The sequence below is a fragment of the Panulirus ornatus genome, chromosome 3 (genome assembly GCF_036320965.1).
Source record: "Panulirus ornatus isolate Po-2019 chromosome 3, ASM3632096v1, whole genome shotgun sequence".
Lineage (NCBI taxonomy): Eukaryota > Metazoa > Arthropoda > Malacostraca > Decapoda > Palinuridae > Panulirus > Panulirus ornatus.
In genome coordinates, this window is record NC_092226.1 from 13,672,391 (window position 1) to 13,692,363 (window position 19,973).

At 46.2% G+C, this 19,973-nt stretch overlaps 2 protein-coding genes across 9 annotated transcripts in view; one reads left to right on the plus strand and one right to left on the minus strand.

Annotated features, from left to right (window-relative positions):
* LOC139760671 (pancreas transcription factor 1 subunit alpha-like) overlaps window positions 1–18,517 on the plus strand; it is a 32,904-nt gene extending 14,387 nt beyond the window's left edge. For 3 of the 7 annotated variants that reach the window (XM_071684227.1, XM_071684189.1, XM_071684237.1), the window contains exons 2-7: window positions 4,838–6,185; window positions 6,273–6,435; window positions 9,443–9,505; window positions 11,593–11,754; window positions 14,337–14,475; window positions 16,211–18,517. In XM_071684227.1, the coding sequence (XP_071540328.1) occupies window positions 6,292–6,435; window positions 9,443–9,505; window positions 11,593–11,754; window positions 14,337–14,475; window positions 16,211–16,323 (621 nt within the window). In that variant the 5' untranslated portion in view covers window positions 4,838–6,185; window positions 6,273–6,291 and the 3' untranslated portion in view covers window positions 16,324–18,517. The other 4 variants (XM_071684209.1, XM_071684199.1, XM_071684216.1 and 1 more) reach the window with 4 other exon arrangements.
* LOC139760720 (glycolipid transfer protein) overlaps window positions 1–19,973 on the minus strand; it is a 189,487-nt gene that overhangs the window by 95,112 nt on the left and 74,402 nt on the right. The gene's annotated exons all lie outside the window — the stretch shown is intronic.

The window sequence follows — 19,973 nt, forward strand, 5'->3', positions numbered from 1 at the left end:
TGTATCTGGGGGTTACTTGTTACTGTATCTGGGGGTTACTTGTTACTGTATCTGGGGGTTACTTGTTACTGTATCTGGGGGTTACTTGTTACTGTATCTGGGGGTTACTTGTTACTGTATCTGGGGGTTACTTGTTACTGTATCTGGGGGTTACTTGTTACTGTATCTGGGGGTTACTTGTTACTGTATCTGGGGGTTACTTGTTACTGTATCTGGGGGTTACTTGTTACTGTATCTGGGGGTTACCTGTTACTGTATCTGGGGGTTACTTGTTACTGTATCTGGGGGTTACCTGTTACTGTATCTGGGAGTTACTTGTTACTGTATCTGGGGATTAGTTGATACTGTATCTGGGGGTTACTTGTTACTGTATCTGGGGGTTACTTGTTACTGTATCTGGGGGTTACTTGTTACTGTATCTGGGGGTTACTTGTTACTGTATCTGGGGGTTACTTGTTACTGTATCTGGGGGTTACTTGTTACTGTATCTGGGGGTTACTTGTTACTGTATCTGGGGGTTACTTGTTACTGTATCTGGGGGTTACTTGTTACTGTATCTGGGGGTTACTTGTTACTGTATCTGGGGGTTACTTGTTACTGTATCTGGGGGTTACTTGTTACTGTATCTGGGGGTTACTTGTTACTGTATCTGGGGGTTACTTGTTACTGTATCTGGGGGTTACTTGTTACTGTATCTGGGGGTTACTTGTTACTGTATCTGGGGGTTACTTGTTACTGTATCTGGGGGTTACTTGTTACTGTATCTGGGGGGTTACTTGTTACTGTATCTGGGGGTTACTTGTTACTGTATCTGGGGGTTACTTGTTACTGTATCTGGGGGGTTACTTGTTACTGTATCTGGGGGTTACTTGTTACTGTATCTGGGGGTTACTTGTTACTGTATCTGGGGGGTTACTTGTTACTGTATCTAGGGGTAACTCTTACTGAATCTGGGGTAACTCGTTACTGTATCTGGGGGTTACTTGTTACTGTATCTGGGGGTTACTTGTTACTGTATCTAGGGGTAACTCTTATTGAATCTGCGGGTAACTCGTTACTAAAACCTGAGGGGAGAGAGAGATTGGCGTGGTTCTCGTTATTGTCATATATATATATATATATATATATATATATATATATATATATATATATATATATATATATATATATATTTTTTTTTTTTTTTTTATACTTTGTCGCTGTCTCCCGCGTTTGCGAGGTAGCGCAAGGAAACAGACGAAAGAAATGGCCCAACCCCCCCCCATACACATGTACATACACACGTCCACACACGCAAATATACATACCTACACAGCTTTCCTTGGTTTACCCCGGACGCTTCACATGCCTTGATTCAATCCACTGACAGCACGTCAACCCCTGTATACCACATCGCTCCAATTCCCTCTATTCCTTGCCCTCCTTTCACCCTCCTGCATGTTCAGGCCCCGATCACACAATATCCTTTTCACTCCATCTTTCCACCTCCAATTTGGTCTCCCTCTTCTCCTCGTTCCCTCCACCTCCGACACATATATCCTCTTGGTCAATCTTTCCTCACTCATTCTCTCCATGTGCCCAAACCATTTCAAAACACCCTCTTCTGCTCTCTCAACCACGCTCTTTTTATTTCCACACATCTCTCTTACCCTTACGTTACTTACTCGATCAAACCACCTCACACCACACATTGTCCTCAAACATCTCATTTCCAGCACATCCATCCTCCTGCGCACAACTCTATCCATAGCCCACGCCTCGCAACCATACAACATTGTTGGAACTACTATTCCTTCAAACATACCCATTTTTGCTTTCCGGGATAATGTTCTCGACTTCCACACATTTTTCAAGGCTCCCAAAATTTTAGCCCCCTCCCCCACCCTATGATCCACTTCCGCTTCCATGGTTCCATCCGCTGACAGATCCACTCCCAGATATCTAAAACACTTCACTTCCTCCAGTTTTTCTCCATTCAAACTCACCTCCCAATTGACTTGACCCTCAACCCTACTGTACCTAATAACCTTGCTCTTATTCACATTTACTCTTAACTTTCTTCTTCCACACACTTTACCAAACTCCGTCACCAGCTTCTGCAGTTTCTCACATGAATCCGCCACCAGCGCTGTATCATCAGCGAACAACAACTGACTCACTTCCCAAGCTCTCTCATCCCCATCAGACTTCATACTTGCCCCTCTTTCCAGGACTCTTGCATTTACCTCCCTAACAACCCCATCCATAAACAAATTAAACAACCATGGAGACATCACACACCCCTGCCGCAAACCTACATTCACTGAGAACCAATCACTTTCCTCTCTTCCTACACGTACACATGCCTTACATCCTCGATAAAAACTTTTCACTGCTTCTAACAACTTGCCTCCCACACCATATATTCTTAATACCTTCCACAGAGCATCTCTATCAACTCTATCATATGCCTTCTCCAGATCCATAAATGCTACATACAAATCCATTTGCTTTTCTAAGTATTTCTCACATACATTCTTCAAAGCAAACACCTGATCCACACATCCTCTACCACTTCTGAAACCACACTGCTCTTCCCCAATCTGATGCTCTGTACATGCCTTCACCCTCTCAATCAATACCCTCCCATATAATTTACCAGGAATACTCAACAAACTTATACCTCTGTAATTTGAGCACTCACTCTTATCCCCTTTGCCTTTGTACAATGGCACTATGCACGCATTCCGCCAATCCTCAGGCACCTCACCATGAGTCATACATACATTAAATAACCTTACCAACCAGTCAACAATACAGTCACCCCCCTTTTTTAATAAATTCCACTGCAATACCATCCAAACCTGCTGCCTTGCCGGCTTTCATCTTCCGCAAAGCTTTTACTACCTCTTCTCTGTTTACCAAATCATTTTCCCTAACCCTCTCACTTTGCACACCACCTCGACCCAAACACCCTATATCTGCCACTCTGTCATCAGACACATTCAACAAACCTTCAAAATACTCATTCCATCTCCTTCTCACATCACCACTACTTGTTATCACCTCCCCATTTACGCCCTTCACTGAAGTTCCCATTTGCTCCCTTGTCTTACGCACCCTATTTACCTCCTTCCAGAACATCTTTTTATTCTCCCTAAAATTTAATGATACTCTCTCACCCCAACTCTCATTTGCCCTTTTTTTCACCTCTTGCACCTTTCTCTTGACCTCCTGTCTCTTTCTTTTATACTTCTCCCACTCAATTGCATTTTTTCCCTGCAAAAATCGTCCAAATGCCTCTCTCTTCTCTTTCACTAATACTCTTACTTCTTCATCCCACCACTCACTACCCTTTCTAAACAGCCCACCTCCCACTCTTCTCATGCCACAAGCATCTTTTGCGCAATCCATCACTGATTCCCTAAATACATCCCATTCCTCCCCCACTCCCCTTACTTCCATTGTTCTCACCTTTTTCCATTCTGTACACAGTCTCTCCTGATACTTCTTCACACAGGTCTCCTTCCCAAGCTCACTTACTCTCACCACCTTCTTCACCCCAACATTCACTCTTCTTTTCTGAAAACCCATACTAATCTTCACCTTAGCCTCCACAAGATAATGATCAGACATCCCTCCAGTTGCACCTCTCAGCACATTGACATCCAAAAGTCTCTCTATTTCTAATTTATCTTGACATTCACACTTATTTATCTAGGTGATTACTTGACACTAACCATTAATTAATGTATTGATTCTTCCCCCTTCTCCCCCCTTCCCCATCTCCTCCAGCAGTTCAGAAACGAAAGAAAACGATTGAAAAAAAAAGAAAAGAAAAAAAAGAAAAATATATGACATCGAGTGAACTGTAGTCACTGTTATGAACGAACAGTGCCAGTGACCTACGAGTTCATGACGGTGACCCAAGCTCTAGTGACCGTTGACCTGAGATAAACGAGCGGTGACCACCTAAATGTGACCTAGTGCTGATGACCCGTGATTGACCTCTGTGGAGGGGAAGAAGGGGTCAGGTTAGCGATCGCTGCTCGTGACCTGAGGGAGTTTTGACCTCTTCTGCTTGACCTCCTGCCCTGGGTGAGGACATTAGGGAAGTGATAGTGTACGTGGAGGAGGGTCATTACACCTTGACCTCGAGGGTCAATACACCTTGACCTCGAGGGTCATTACACCTTGACCTGGAGGGTCAATACACCTTGACCTGGAGGGTCATTACACTTTGACCTCGAGGGTCAATACACCTTGACCTCGAGGGTCATTACACCTTGACCTCGAGGGTCAATACACCTTGACCTGGAGGGTCATTACACCTTGACCTCGAGGGTCAATACACCTTGACCTGGAGGGTCAATACACCTTGACCTGGACCCCTTGACCTGGAGGGTCAATACACCTTGACCTGGAGGGTCAATACACCTTGACCTCGAGGGTCAATACACCTTGACCTCGAAGGCCAATACACCTTGACCTGGAGGGTCATTATACCTTGACCTCGAAGGCCAATACACCTTGACCTCGAGGGTCAATACACCTTGACCTCGAAGATCGTGGTACTTGAGCAGTATTATAACTCGAAAGAGAATGTAGTTGGACGACCCAAATATATATATACACATCACAGTCCATATAAATCATGTAAAGGACACTAAGATGATCTATATACATCACTGTATATATATATATATATATACATTGATACAGACGCAGAAACCAGCCATCACGAAAAAAAAGGGGGTTACAATGGAATTCTAAAAGTATCTATTGTCTATCTATTATATTTTTGTATATTAATTGAGTGTGTTTAGACGCGCTTTTAAAAAAAGTTTTTTTTTTTCAGAAGAGATCTTGATCACGAGACGCGCGCGCACGCGCGCGAGGTGCCAATAATCACTGGGACGTTCGAAGTGGGAAAAACAAAGGAAAGTGTCATAGAAAACGGGAGGAGAAAAGGAAAGTGTCATAGAAAACGGGAGGAAAAAAGGAAAGCGTCATAGAAAACGGGAGGAAAAAAGGAAAGTGTCATAGAAAACAGGAGAAAAAAGGAAAGCGTCATAGAAAACGGGAGAAAAAAAGGAAACCGTCATAGAATACGAGAGAAAAAAAAGAAAGCGTCATAGAAAACGGGAGAAAAAAGGAAACCGTCATAGAAAACGGGAGAAAAAAAGGAGTGTCATAAAAAACGGGAGAAAAAAAGGAAAGCGTCATAGAAAACGGAAAAAACAGGTGAAATACAGGGAAAAAAAAAAAACGGGATGAGAGTTGCCCCCTGTTATCAGAATGGCCTTGCGATGAGATTAAAACTTGGACGAACTCAGTGAAAACTGGTTTTGAAGATTGGATAAATAAAAGACGTTGATCCTAAAACCTCGAGAGAAACTGGAGGGGAGGAAAAGAGAGGAAAAGATGAAATAAACTGGCAACTAGAACACGGGAAACTGTGGACCAGATGTGGAGGAGAAAACGGTGGGAAAGGTAAAGAAAACGGAGCGATGCCCAGAATAGCACGGAAACACAAGACGTAAATAGCAGGTGACGAGGGAAGAACATACTATACAACACACAACCAAGGAAGGCCAAAGGGCACAGAAAAGGCCAAAGGGCTCAGAAAAGGCCAAAGGGCACAGAAAAGGCCAAAGGGTACAAAAGGTCAAAGGGCGCAAAAAGGCCAAGAGGTACCAAAAGCCAAAGGGCGCAGAAAAGGCCAAAAGGCGCAATAGCCCAAGGGTACAAAAAGGACAACGGGTCCAAAAGGCCAAAGGGTCCAAAAGGCCAAGGATACAATAAGCCAAGGGTTCAAAAGGTATAAAAGGCCAAAGGGTTCAAAAGGCCAAAAGGTCCAAAAGGCCAAAGGGTACAAAAGCCCCAAAGGACACAAAAGGCCAAAGGGTACAAAAACCCAAAGGACACAAAAGGCCAAAGGGTACAAAAAACCAAAGGACACAAAAGGCCAAAGAGTACAAAAGACCAAAGAAAACCAAAGGCCAAAGGGTACAAAAGGCCAAAGGACACAAAAGGCCGATAAATAATACAAAAAAAGGCCGACATATTTAAGAGGGAGACGAGTGAGTGAGTGAGGAGGAGGTGAGTGAGGAGGTGAGTGAGGAGGAGGTGAGTGAGTGAGGAGGTGAGTGAGTGAGGAGGAGGTGAGTGAGTGAGTGAGGAGGAGGTGAGTGAGTGAGGAGGAGGTGAGTTAGGAGGTGAGTGAGTGAGGAGGAGGTGAGTGAGTGAGTGAGTGAGTAGGTGAGTGAGGAGGTGAGTGAGTGAGTGAGGAGGAGGTGAGTGACCGGCGCCATGTACAATATGGACAACTTCGACATGGAGGCGCTCAACAGGCAGTTCTTCGAGTCGGCTGCCTTCAGCGAGTTCCAGGCGGGCGTGGTGTTCGAACCCGGGAGCGGGGGGTCCTCTCCTGCCCACCTGGACCAGGAAAACACGGTCAGTCTGTGTGTGTGTGTGTGTGTGTGTGTGTGTGTGTGTGTGGTTAGGTTACATTAACGTTAATGATTATATTGCATCTCTTGGTTGCCAGAGAGTCTGTCTGTCTGTCTGTCTATCTGTTGATCAGTCTGTCTGTCTGTCTATTTGTTTGTTGATCTGATTACCTGTATTACTAGTTTACCGTTACTTGTATAACCATTTGCCAGTACCTGTATTATTATTCCATCATCACCTGTATAACTGGTTTACCATTACCTGTATAACTATTTGCCATCACCTGTATTACTAGTTTATTATCACCTGTATAGCTGGTTTATCATCACTTGTATCACTGGTTTACCATCATCTGTATAACTGGTTTATTATCACCTGTATAACTGGTTTATCATCACCTGTATAACTGGTTTATCATCACTTGTATCACTGGTTTACCATTACCTGTATAACTAGCTTACCATCAGATGTATAACTGGTTTACCATCACCAGTATATCTGATTTACCATCACCTGTATAACTACTTTACCATCACTTGTATAACTGGTTTACCATCACCTGTATAACTGGTTTACCATTATCTCATAATCAGTTTACCATCACCTCTATAACTAGTTTACCATCATCTGTATAACTAGTTTACCATCACCTGTATAACTGGTTTACCATCACATGTATAACTAGTTCACCATCACCCGTAAAATTAGTTTACCATCACCTGTATAACTGGTTTACCATCACCTGTATAACTAGCTTACCATCACCTGTATAACTAGTTTACCATCACCTGTATAAGTGGTTTACCATCACCTGTATAACTGGTTTACCATCACCTGTATAACTGGTTTACCATTACCTGTATATCTAGTTTACCATCACCTGTATAACTGGTTTACCATCACCTGTATAACTAGTTTACCATCACCTGCATAACTGGTTTACCATCAGCTGTATAACTAGTTTACCATCAGCTGTATAACTGGTTTACCATCACCTGTATAACTAGTTTGCCATCACCTGTATAACTAGTTTACCATCACCTGTATAACTAGTTTACATCACCTGTATAACTAGTTTACCATCACCTGTATAACTGGTTTACCATCATCTGTATAACTAGTTTACCATCATCTGTATAACTGGTTTACCATCACCTGTATAACTAGTTTACCATCACCTGTATAACTGGTTTACCATCACCTATATATCTAGTTTACCATCACCGGTGTAACTTAGTTTACCATCACCTGTATAACTGGTTTACCATCACCTGTATAACTAGTTTACCATCACCTGTATAACTGGTTTACCATCACCTGTATAACTAGTTTACCATCACCTGCATAACTGGTTTACCATCACCTGTATAACTAGTTTACCATCACCTGTATAACTGGTTTACCATCACCTGTATAACTAGTTTACCATCACCTGTATAACTGGTTTACCATCACCTGTATAACTAGTTTACCATCACCTGTATAACTGGTTTACCATCACCTGTATATCTAGTTTACCATCACCGGTATAACTTAGTTTACCCTCATCTGTATAACTGGTTTACCATCACCTGCATAACTGGTTTACCATCACCTGTATAACTAGTTTACCATCACCTGTATAACTAGTTTATCATCACCTGTATAACTAGTTTACCATCACCTGTATAACTAGTTTACCATCACCTGTATAACTGGTTTACCATCACCTGTATAACTAGTTTACCATCACCTGTATAACTGGTTTACCATCACCTGTATAACTAGTTTACCATCACCTGTATAACTGGTTTACCATTACCTGTATAAATAGTTTACCATCACGTGTATATCTAGTTTACCATCACCTGTATAACTTAGTTTACCATCACCTGTATAACTTAGTTTACCATCACCTGTATAACTTAGTTTACCATCACCTGTATAACTTAGTTTACCATCACCTGTATAACTAGTTTACCATCACCTGTATAACTGGTTTACCATCACCTGTATATCTAGTTTACCATCACCTGTATAACTGGTTTACCATCACCTGTATATCTAGTTTACCATCACCTGTATAACTGGTTTACCATCACCTGTATATCTAGTTTACCATCACCTGTATAACTGGTTTACCATCACCTGTATATCTAGTTTACCATCACCTGTATAACTGGTTTACCATCACCTGTATATCTAGTTTACCATCACCTGTATAACTAGTGTACCAGCAGCTAAGCTAACCATGTCCTCTCTCTCACAGCCATTAAAGACTAGCTAGTAATATCTTTATCATGTGATTAACGACCATACTTGCACTAGTGGATCTTTAACTTATTCCTGCTGGCTTGAGGCACGGGGGGGGGGGGGTGTTGACCTGACCAGGCAGGTATCCTGGTACATAGCTGAGGACTAAGTACCAGTAGGGACGATAGATAGTACTAGGGTACTAGGCATCACTGGTAGAGTTCCACTCAGTCTAGGTTGGATAGAGGGCGAAAGTACTAGGATACCAGGTACCAGGGAAGAGTCACATAAGAGACACAGGTACATTGGGTTCACTAGGGAGGACAGAACCTGCCAGGTACTAGGGGGGAGGGTGACACAAGGGGTCGTCCAGGTACTAAGTGGAGGGCCACTTAAGGGACCCAGGTACTAGGGTGAGGGCCACATAAGGGGCCCAGGTACTAGGTGGAGGGCCACATAAGGGGCCCAGGTACTAGGTGGAGGGCCACACAAGGGGCCCAGGTACTAGAGGAGAGGGCCACACAAGGGGCGCAGGTACTAGGGGAAGTGCCACACAGGGGTCGTCCAGGTACTAGGTGGAGGGCCACACAAGGGGCCCAGGTACTAGAGGAGAGGGCCACACAAGGGGCCCAGGTACTAAGAGGAGGGCCACACAAGGTGGCCAAGTACTAGGGAAGGGCCACACAAGGTGGCCCAGCACTAGGGGGGAGGGGCCACACAAGGTGGCCCAGGTGGTGGAGGAGCAGCCTCGTCCTTGACTGTCGTTTTCTGTCTCAAGTACCTGATGTTCGAGGCGGACAGCGGCGGGTCGTCCCCCTCACACAACGACCAGGAGAACACGGTGAGCCTTGCCCGTCTACCTGTCCCCTGCTGCTGCCCGTCTACCCGTCCCCTGCTGCTGCTGCTGCCCGTCTACCTGCCGTCTATTGCCCGTATATCTGTCTCCTGTCGCTGCCCGTCTGTCAGTCTATTGCTGCCCGTCTGTCTGCCTCCTGCTGCCCGTCTGTCTGCCTAATGCTGCCCGTCTACCTGTCTCCTGCTGCCCGTCTATCTATCTCCTGCTGCCCGTATATCTGTCTCCTGTTGCTGCCCGTCTATCAGTCTATTGCTGCCCGTCTGTCTGCCTCCTGCTGCTCGTCTGTCTGCCTAATGCTGCCCGTCTACCTGTCTCCTGCTGCCCGTCTATCTATCTCCTGCTGCCCGTATATCTGTCTCCTGTTGCTGCCCGTCTATCAGTCTATTGCGGCCCGTGCATCTGTCCCCCGTTGCTGCCCGTCTGTCTGCCTCCTGCTGCCAGTCTGTCTGCTTCCTGCTGCCCGTCTACCTGTCTTCTGCTGCCCGTATATCTGTCTCGTGTTGCTGCCCGTCTATAAGTCTATTGCTGCCTGTGTATCTGTCCCCTGTTGCTGCCCATCTGTCTACGTCCTGCTGCCCGTCTGTCTGCCACCTGCTGCCCGTCTATCTGTCTCCTGCTGCCCGTCTATTTGTCTCCTGCTGCCCGTCTGCCTGTCTTCTGCTACCAGTTTGTCTGTCTTCTGCTGCCCGTCTATTTGTCTCATGTTGCCCGATCTATCTCCTGCTGCCTGTCTATCTGTCCCCTGCTTTCCATCTACCTGCCGTCTGCTTCTCTGTCTCGTCCTCCTGCCTCGCTACCTGCTGAAATGGATGACTCTTTAGCTGTCTATCTCCCGTCCTGCTGCCCGTCAGTTGCTCTCCCGTCTTCTGCTGGCTACCTCAGTCTCCTGTCTGCCTCATATATATATATATATATATATATATATATATATATATATATATATATATATATATATATATATATATATATATATCCCTGGGGATAGGGGATTAAGAATACTTCCCACGTATTCCCTGCGTGTCGTAGAAGGCGACTAAAAGGGGAGGGAGCGGGGGGCTGGAAATCCTCCCCTCTCGTTTTTCTTTAATTTTCCAAGAGAAGGAACAGAGGGGGCCAGGTGAGGATATTCCAAAAAAGGCCCAGTCCTCTGTTCTTAACGCTACCTCGCTAACGCGGGAAATGGCGAATAGTTTAAAAGAAAGAAATATATATATATATATATATATATATATATATATATATATATATATATATATATATATATATATATATATATATATATATACATATATATTCCTTTCTTAACACAGGGAAATGAAAACGATAAGTTCCCAAGTGCACTTTCGTGTCATAATCACATCATCAGGGGAGACACAAGAGAGAAATATAACAGTCAGTTGATATACAACGAAGAGACGAAGCTAGGACGCCATTTGGTAAACATGTGACTACCCCTGGCGTCCTAGCTACGTCTCTTCGTTGTATATCAACTGACTGTTATATTTCTCTCTTGTATCTCCCCTGATGGTGTGATTGTGACACGAAAGTGCACTTGGGAAACTTATCATTTCCCCTGTGGTTAAGAAAGGAGGTTAGGTGATCAGGTGGTCTTGCTGTGGGTAGGTTGTGGGAGCCATGAGCCACATCCAGACTCGTATACCATATCCAAACGCTTCGCTTCGCTTAAATAGAATCCAATTTGAGAAACAGATGGTTCTCTCTCTCTCTCTCTCTCTCTCTCTCTCTCTCTCTCTCTCTCTCTCTCTCTCTCTCTCTCTCTCTCTCTCTCGCAGTTGCCTACCCTGACTTTATAAAGGGGAGAGAGAGAGAGAGAGAGAGAGAGAGAGAGAGAGAGAGAGCGAATGAATCTCATAAACAATATGGGAAGCCACCACGCCTTCCTTGTTAAGATTTTGCCTCCCTCCCTACCTCCTCCTTTTCCTCCTCCTCCTCTTCTTCCTCCTCCTCCTCTTCTTCCTCCTCCTCCTCCTCTTCTTCCTCCTCCTCCTCCTCTTCTTCTTCCTCCTCCTCGTATCTCCACACCTCCTCAGCTCCCTCTCCCCCCCCTGCAGGTCCTGCGCAGGAAGAAGAAGAGGCGGTGTCTCATGGCGCAGATGCAGCAGCGCCAGGCGGCCAACATGCGCGAGAGGAAGCGCATGCAGAGCATCAACGACGCATTCGAGGGTCTGAGGGCGCACATCCCCACACTGCCCTACGAGAAGCGCCTCTCCAAGGTACTGGTAGGGCGCACATGGTAGGGGCACCTGGTCGACCCCCCTCTCCAAGGTACTGGTAGGGGGGCACCTGGTCGACCCCCCTCTCCAAAGTACTGGTAGGGGGCACCTGGTCGACCCCCCTCTCCAAGGTACTGGTTGGGGGCACCTGGTTGATCCCCTTCTCCAAGGTACTGGTAGGGGGCACCTGGTCGACCCCCCCTCTCCAAAGTACTGGTAGGGGGCACCTGGTCGACCCCCTTCTCCAAAGTACTGGTAGGGGGCACCTGGTCGATCCCCTTCTCCAAGCCACTGGTAGGGGGCACCTGGTCGACCCCCTTCTCCAAGGTACTGGTAGGGGAGCACCTGGTCGACCCCCCTCTCCAAGGTACTGGTAGGGGGCACCTGGTCGACCCCCCTCTCCAAGGTACTGGTTGGGGCACCTGGTTGACCCCCCTCTCCAAGGTACTGGTAGGGGGCACCTGGTCGATCCCCCTCTCCAAGGTACTGGTAGGGGCACCTGGTAGGGGCACCTGGTCGACGATGCCCCCACCTGGTAGGGTAGACCCTCATCTGACCTCATGTGTCCTGTCTGGCCCCGTCATCATTATGGGTCTGCCCCGTCATCACTATGGGTCTGCCCCGTCATCACCATGGGTCTGCCCCGTCATCATTATGGGTCTGCCCCGTCATCATTATGGGTCTGCCCCGTCATCATTATAGGTCTGCCACGTCATCACTATGGGTCTGCCCCGTCATCACTATGGGTCTGCCCCGTCATCATTATGGGTCTGCCCCGTCATCATTATGGGTCTGCCCCGTCATCACTATGGGTCTGCCCCGTCATCATTATAGGTCTGCCACGTCATCACTATGGGTCTGCCCCGTCATCACTATGGGTCTGCCCCGTCATCATTATGGGTCTGCCCCGTCATCACTATGGGTCTGCCCCGTCATCATTATAGGTCTGCCACGTCATCACTATGGGTCTGCCCCGTCATCACTATGGGTCTGCCCCGTCATCATTATGGGTCTGCCCCGTCATCACTATGGGTCTGCCCCGTCATCACTATGGGTCTGCCCCGTCATCATTATGGGTCTGCCCCGTCATCATTATGGGTCTGCCCCGTCATCACCATGGGTCTGCCCCGTCATCACTATGGGTCTGCCCCGTCATCACTATAAGTCTGCCCCGTCATCATTATGGGTCTACCCCGTCATCATTATGGGTCTGCCCCGTCATCACTATGGGTCTGCCCCGTCATCATTATAGGTCTGCCCCGTCATCACCATGGGTCTGCCCCGTCATCATTATGGGTCTGCCCCGTCATCATTATGGGTCTGCCCCGTCATCACCATGGGTCTGCCCCGTCATCATTATGGGTCTGCCCCGTCATCAACCACCACATCCTCTCTTCATACTCATTCTTCCTCTTCCTTCCCTCCCCCCTTTAGTATTCATATCCCCCATGCTTACTCATCAACCAGAAGTAGACTCACCATGAGTATCAACCAGAGATAGTAGACTCATCATATCAACCAGAGGTAGTAGACTCATCATGAGTATCAACCAGAGGTAGTAGACTCATCATGAGTATCAACCAGAGGTAGACTCACCATGAGTATCAACCAGAGATAGTAGACTCATCATATCAACCAGAGGTAGTAGACTCATCATGAGTATCAACCAGAGGTAGTAGACTCATCATGAGTATCAACCAGAGGTAGTAGACTCATCATGAGAATAAACCAGAGGCAGACTCATCATAAGTAGACTCATCATGAGTATTAAGTAGACTCACCATGAGAATCAACCAGAGGCAGACTCATCATGAGAAGTAGACTCATCATGAGTATTAAGTAGACTCATCATGAGTATCAACCAGAGGTAGTAGACTCATCATGAATATCAAACCAGAGGGAGTAGACTCATCATGAGTATCAACCAGAGGGAGTAGACTCATCATGAGTATCAACCAGAGGGAGTAGACTCATCATGAGTATCAACCAGAGGTAGTAGACTCATCATGAGTATCAACCAGAGGTAGTAGACTCATCATGAGTATCAACCAGAGGTAGTAGACTCATCATGAGTATCAAACCAGAGGTAGTAGACTCAGTAGACTCATCATGAGTATCTAAACAAAGGTAGTAGACTCAGTAGACTTATCATGAGTATCAACCAGAGATAGTAGACTCATCATGAGTATCAAACCAGAGGCAGTAGACTCATCATGAGTATTAAAACAGAGGTAGTAGACACAGTAGACTCAACATGAGTATCAACCAGAGGTAGTAGACTCATCATGAGTATCAAACCAGAGGTAGTAGACTCAGTAGACTCATCATGAGTATCAAACAGAGGTAGAAGACTCAGTAGACTCATCATGAGTATCAAACCAGAGGTAGTAGACTCAGTAGACTCATCATGAGTATCAAACCAGAGGTAGTAGACTCAGTAGACTCATCATGAGTATCAACCAGAGGTAGTAGACTCATCATGAGTATCAAACCAGAGGTAGTAGACTCAGTAGACTCATCATGAGTATGAACCACATAGGTGGTAGACTCGAATGAGTCTTCATTCGGTGCGTGTGCTGCAGGTGGACACACTACGCCTGGCCATAGGCTACATCAGCTTCCTGGCTGAGCTGGTGGCGAGTGACAGGGCGCCCGACCCTCACCTTCACCCACCCAACCACAACGAGGCCAACAGGAAGGTCATCGTGCGCAGCTCCAGGAGTGAGTATATACACACCACACCCCCCTAGTCAATCACGGTCCTCACCGCTCTTGTGTAGGGGGGAAAGAAGGGGAGGGTCTCTGTAAGGGGAGAGGGGAGGGAGGGTGGGTGGGTCTCTGTCTGTAAGGGGAGAGGGGAGGAGGGAAGGGTTCTCTGTAAGAGGAGAGGGGTTAGGGTCTTGTGTAGGGGGGAAGGAAGGGAGGGAAGGGGAGGGAGGGTGGTCTCTGTAGGTGGAGAGGGAGGGGTGAGGGAAGAGGGGTCTCTCTAAGAGGAGAGGGCAGGGTCTTGTGTAGGGGGAAGGGGAGAGAGAGGGGTAGAGGGTGTTTGTAAGGGGAGAGAGGGGAGGGTCTTTGAAAAGGTAGAGAGGGAGAGGGTCTTCGTAAGGGGAGGGTCTTTGTAAGGGGAGAGGAGAGAGTCTTCTCATGAGAGGAGAGGGGAAGATCTTTGTAAGAGAAGAGGGGAAGGACTTTGTATAGGAGAAGGGGAAGGGGAGGGTCTTCTTAAGATGGGGGGGGGGGAATGGAAGGTCTTTGTAAAGAGAGGGGAGGAAGCCTTTGTAAGGGGTTGGGTGAGGTCTTTATAAGAGGATGGGGTGGTCTTTATAAGGAAATGGGGTGGTCTTTGTTAGAGGAAAGAAAGGGGGGTCTCTGTGAGGGGAAGGGGGTCATTTCTGGTCCTTTTAAGGGGAAGGGGAAGGGGTATTTTTGGGGGTTATGCCTTCATATTTGAGGGGAAGTTTTGATATAGGGTGAACCCACAAGGGGATGAGGAAGACCTCATGGTTTATGAGGAGGTTATCTGCTGGAGGACAGTAATGGGGTCCTAGACTTCTGATCTATATAGATGGAGACGGGATAGTGAAACAGATGGCTCCTCCCTCACCCATCACTATAGATGGAGACGGGATAGTGAAACAGAAGGCTCCTCCCCCACCCATCACTATAGATGGAGACAGGAGAGTAAAGCAGAATGACCATTCCTGATCATAATGTTTCGTTCACTCTATGTGTAATTACAATGACTGTTTCAATTGTTAACGTTCCTTCCCTTCTCCCACTTCCAGTTATTATCCTAACTGTTTCGTGTCTATATCATACGCTCACTTTCTACTTCCCTTCTATACACTCCCGACCGCTGACCATAGCTTCCTAACTCTCCCTGCCATTAATTCACCCTCTCTAACTCTCCCTGCCATTAATTCACCCTCTCTAACTCTCCCTGCCATTAATTCACCCTCTCTAACTCTCCCTGCCATTGATTCATCCTCTCTCTAACTCTCCCTGCCACTGACCCCCCCTCTCTAAACTCTCCTTACCACTAACCCATCCCCTCACAGACTCCCTGCCACTTACCCACCTCTAACTCTCCCTGCCACTTACCCACCCTCTCTCTAACTCTCCCTGCCACTAACCCAGTCTCTAACTCTCCCTGCCACTAACCCACCCTCTCTCTAACTCTCCCTGCCACTAACCCAGTCTCTAACTCTCCCTGCCACTAACCCAGTCTCTAACTCTCCCTGCCACTAACCCACCCTCTAACTCTCCCTGCCACTAACCCACCCTTTCATTAACTCTCCCTACCACTAACCCACCCTCTCACTAACTCTCCCTCTAACTCTCCCTGCCACTAACTCACTCTCTAACTCTCCCTGCCACTAACCCACCACTCTCATTAACTCTCCCTGCCACTAACCCACCAACCCCTTCTAACTCTCCCTATCCCTCCCTTTTCCAGTGAGCGTGGACAGCGTGCCCCACTCCCTCACGTGGTCGCACGTCCGCCCGCACGTGGTCAACGGCAAGGTCACCGCCAAGACCTGGATCCCTGAGCAACAGAAACGGCAATGAACAGGTGGCGGCCACTACCGTTGGAACCACTGACAAAAAACTGCCGTTGAACAGCCTCAGTTTGAATCGCTGTTCAAAAAAAAAAGATATGGGGACGGCCGCTGGTGACGTCACGAGAGCCAGTCAACACGTGGTAGTGAGCAGACGTCATCAACCCCCCCCCCCTCAACACAACAGGACGGGATACGAACGTGTGTGCGAATCACCAACGAGAAACGATGGTGACCTTTGGCTTAACGTGGAGTTGGTTGGTGGCAACACCGCACGAGATTATTGCCATACGTTGCGAACCTAACATTGCCACGGGAGTGAACAGTGACGTCAGTGAACACGCGATGATGATAACACGTCACCAGTGACGTCAGTGATCAGGAATTAGCCACGTTTTATTAACGAGTAAAAATCACGGATAACAAGCAAATGATATAATAAGCTTATTCCACAAAGCAGCGAGACTTGGCATCTTTTCAGTGGGGTCTTGATACCATATGGCGAATTATATATCATCAATAGACAAACTATGATATCTGTCTACTGCAAGATATATATAAAGATATTATCTTTAATGATATATCTTATTTCTGATAACACAAAAGTTGGTAACGAAGTTGAACTTGATGATAAAAGAAGAAAATACGATCAAATTATCGAGGTTGACAACATCTCACGCTGCCATATGTAAATATAATTTTTTGTTTCAGCAGAAAAAAAATATTAGGATTTGATAATTTCCTTTTTTTTTAATAAGTGAAAAGAACAAATGGGACCATAACACACTGGAAATAAAAGGAGAATATACAAGAGAATATCACATTCGTATATCTGTGCAATTAACCTGTGCATAACGATGTATTTTTAATTGCAAAAAAAAGTTTAAAAAAAAAATCTGTTTTAATTTTCATCTGCACAGACAGTGTTGTCAAGGACAGGTGTGTGTGTGTGTGTGTGTGTGTCACTGTGTACAGCGCAGGGAGGTGTTGTGCTCATCCCATTTTCTATGCCTCACTGAGTGTTGCATTGTTCATCCTATTTTTTTTTCTTTTTTATACGCTTACCCCGACCAAAGATTATTGTTCAGAGCTCAATCACTGTGTGGAACTGTACTATACGAGTGTAATTGGCTGCACCAATCACTACGAAGGTGGTAATATTCTCCGAATGTGGTGACAAGATGATTCTGATTGGTTCACCAGCCGTGGGATATAGAGATATATACAACCACTCACGAACGAGAACACAAATCAGAAGGATGAATCCGATTGGTTCATCCACCACGGCACTTGACCAATCACGGACGAGATCTCATCAAGAACCCTCGAGGCACGTTGAAGTGACCGTCAATGTCGCATTTCTTCAAAAATACTATTAAAAAAAAGAATGATTTTCTTTGATGATTAAACTAAAATTTATAGAAGACGAACATATCAAGAAAAAGAAAGAAAATACAAGTTATTTTAGATACGAACTCTGTTACGTTGTGAAATTTGAAAAAATTTTTTGTTTTTTGTTTTTTTTTGTTTAACGAGCCTGTTACCTGGTCGTCCTGTCCCCCCCCCTCCCCTGGGGGAAGGAAGGGAGGGAGGGGGAGGGGGGTTGTTGAAGTACCACCCCCCCTCCCCTGGTACTACTAACGACCTCCCCTCCTCCCCCTCCCCCCATGTGGTGGTTGTGCAGACGACTCTGGGGAGGAGGGGGGGTATCTCTCCTCCCCGTGACGTCACCTCATCGGCTGACGGGGTATGTGACGTCAGAGCATCAGGTGACGTACTTGGTGACGTCGGAGGGGGGGGGGGGGAGATAATCTGACAGTGTTGCGTGGGAACGTCATGGGACATCAGCTGACAGACGTACCCTGTGACGTCAGAGCACCAGCTGATCTGGTCCGCCGTGACGTCAGAGGATTAGCTGATCTGGTCCCTTGTGACGTCAGAACATCAGCTGATATGGTCCGCCGTGACGTCAGAACACCAGCTAATCTAGTCCACTATGACATCAGAACATCAGCTGATCTGGATCCACTATGACGTCAGAACATCAGCTGATCTGGTCGCCTATGACGTCAGAGGATGAGCTGATGTGGTCCAGCGTGACGTCAGAGGAGGGAGGGCGGCCATGTGGTGAGCAGTATAGTGAAGACGTTGCTGTATATACTGTGATATATGTCGTCCATGTGCAATACAAGCTACCATGTTGAGTGCCACTTTGATTTCGTCCTTATGACCGGGACTCATAGAGTCTCTTATGTGATGATGATCATCATCTGGGACACATAGGTCCTTTTTACTCCCCACCTCTCCCACGACTATTGTTTTTCATTCATTTTTTCTTCTTTCAATAACTGGAATATTCCTTCTTACATTTATGGGTGATTTGAATGCAAAGGTGAGTAATGTGGCAGTTGAGGGAATAATTGGTATACATGGGGTGTTCAGTGTTGTAAATGGAAATGGTGAAGAGCTTGTAGATTTATGTGCTGAAAAAGGACTGGTGATTGGGAATACCTGGTTTAAAAAGCGAGATATACATAAGTATACTTATGTAAGTAGGAGAGATGGCCAGAGAGCGTTATTGGATTACGTGTTAATTGACAGGCGTGCGAAAGAGAGACTTTTGGATGTTAATGTGCTGAGAGGTGCAACTGGAGGGATGTCTGATCATTATCTTGTGGAGGCTAAGGTGAAGATTTGTATGGGTTTTCAGAAAAGAAGAGTGAATGTTGCGGTGAAGAGGGTGGTGAGAGTAAGTGAGCTTGAGAAGGAGACCTGTGTGAGGAAGTACCAGGAGAGACTGAGTACAGAATGGAAAAAGGTGAGAACAATGGAAGTAAGGGGAGTGGGGAGGAATGGGATGTATTTAGGGAATCAGTGATGGATTGCGCAAAAGATGCTTGTGGCATGAGAAGAGTGGGAGGTGGGTTGATTAGAAAGGGTAGTGAGTGGTGGGATGAAGAAGTAAGAGTATTAGTGAAAGAGAAGAGAGAGGCATTTGGACGATTTTTGCAGGGAAAAAATGCAATTGAGTGGGAGATGTATAAAAGAAAGAGACAGGAGGTCAAGAGAAAGGTGCAAGAGGTGAAAAAAAGGACAAATGAGAGTTGGGGTGAGAGAGTATCATTAAATTTTAGGGAGAATAAAAAGATGTTCTGGAAGGAGGTAAATAAAGTGCGTAAGACAAGGGAGCAAATGGGAACTTCAGTGAAGGGCGCAAATGGGGAGATGATAACAAGTAGTGGTGATGTGAGAAGGAGATGGAGTGAGTATTTTGAAGGTTTGTTGAATGTGTTTGATGATAGAGTGGCAGATATAGGGTGTTTTGGTCGAGGTGGTGTGCAAAGTGAGAGGGTTAGGGAAAATGGTTTGGTAAACAGAGAAGAGGTAGTGAAAGCTTTGCGGAAGATGAAAGCCGGCAAGGCAGCAGGTTTGGATGGTATTGCAGTGGAATTTATTAAAAAAGGGGGTGACTGTATTGTTGACTGGTTGGTAAGGTTATTTAATGTATGTATGACTCATGGTGAGGTGCCTGAGGATTGGCGGAATGCGTGCATAGTGCCATTGTACAAAGGCAAAGGGGATAAGAGTGAGTGCTCAAATTACAGAGGTATAAGTTTGTTGAGTATTCCTGGTAAATTATATGGGAGGGTATTGATTGAG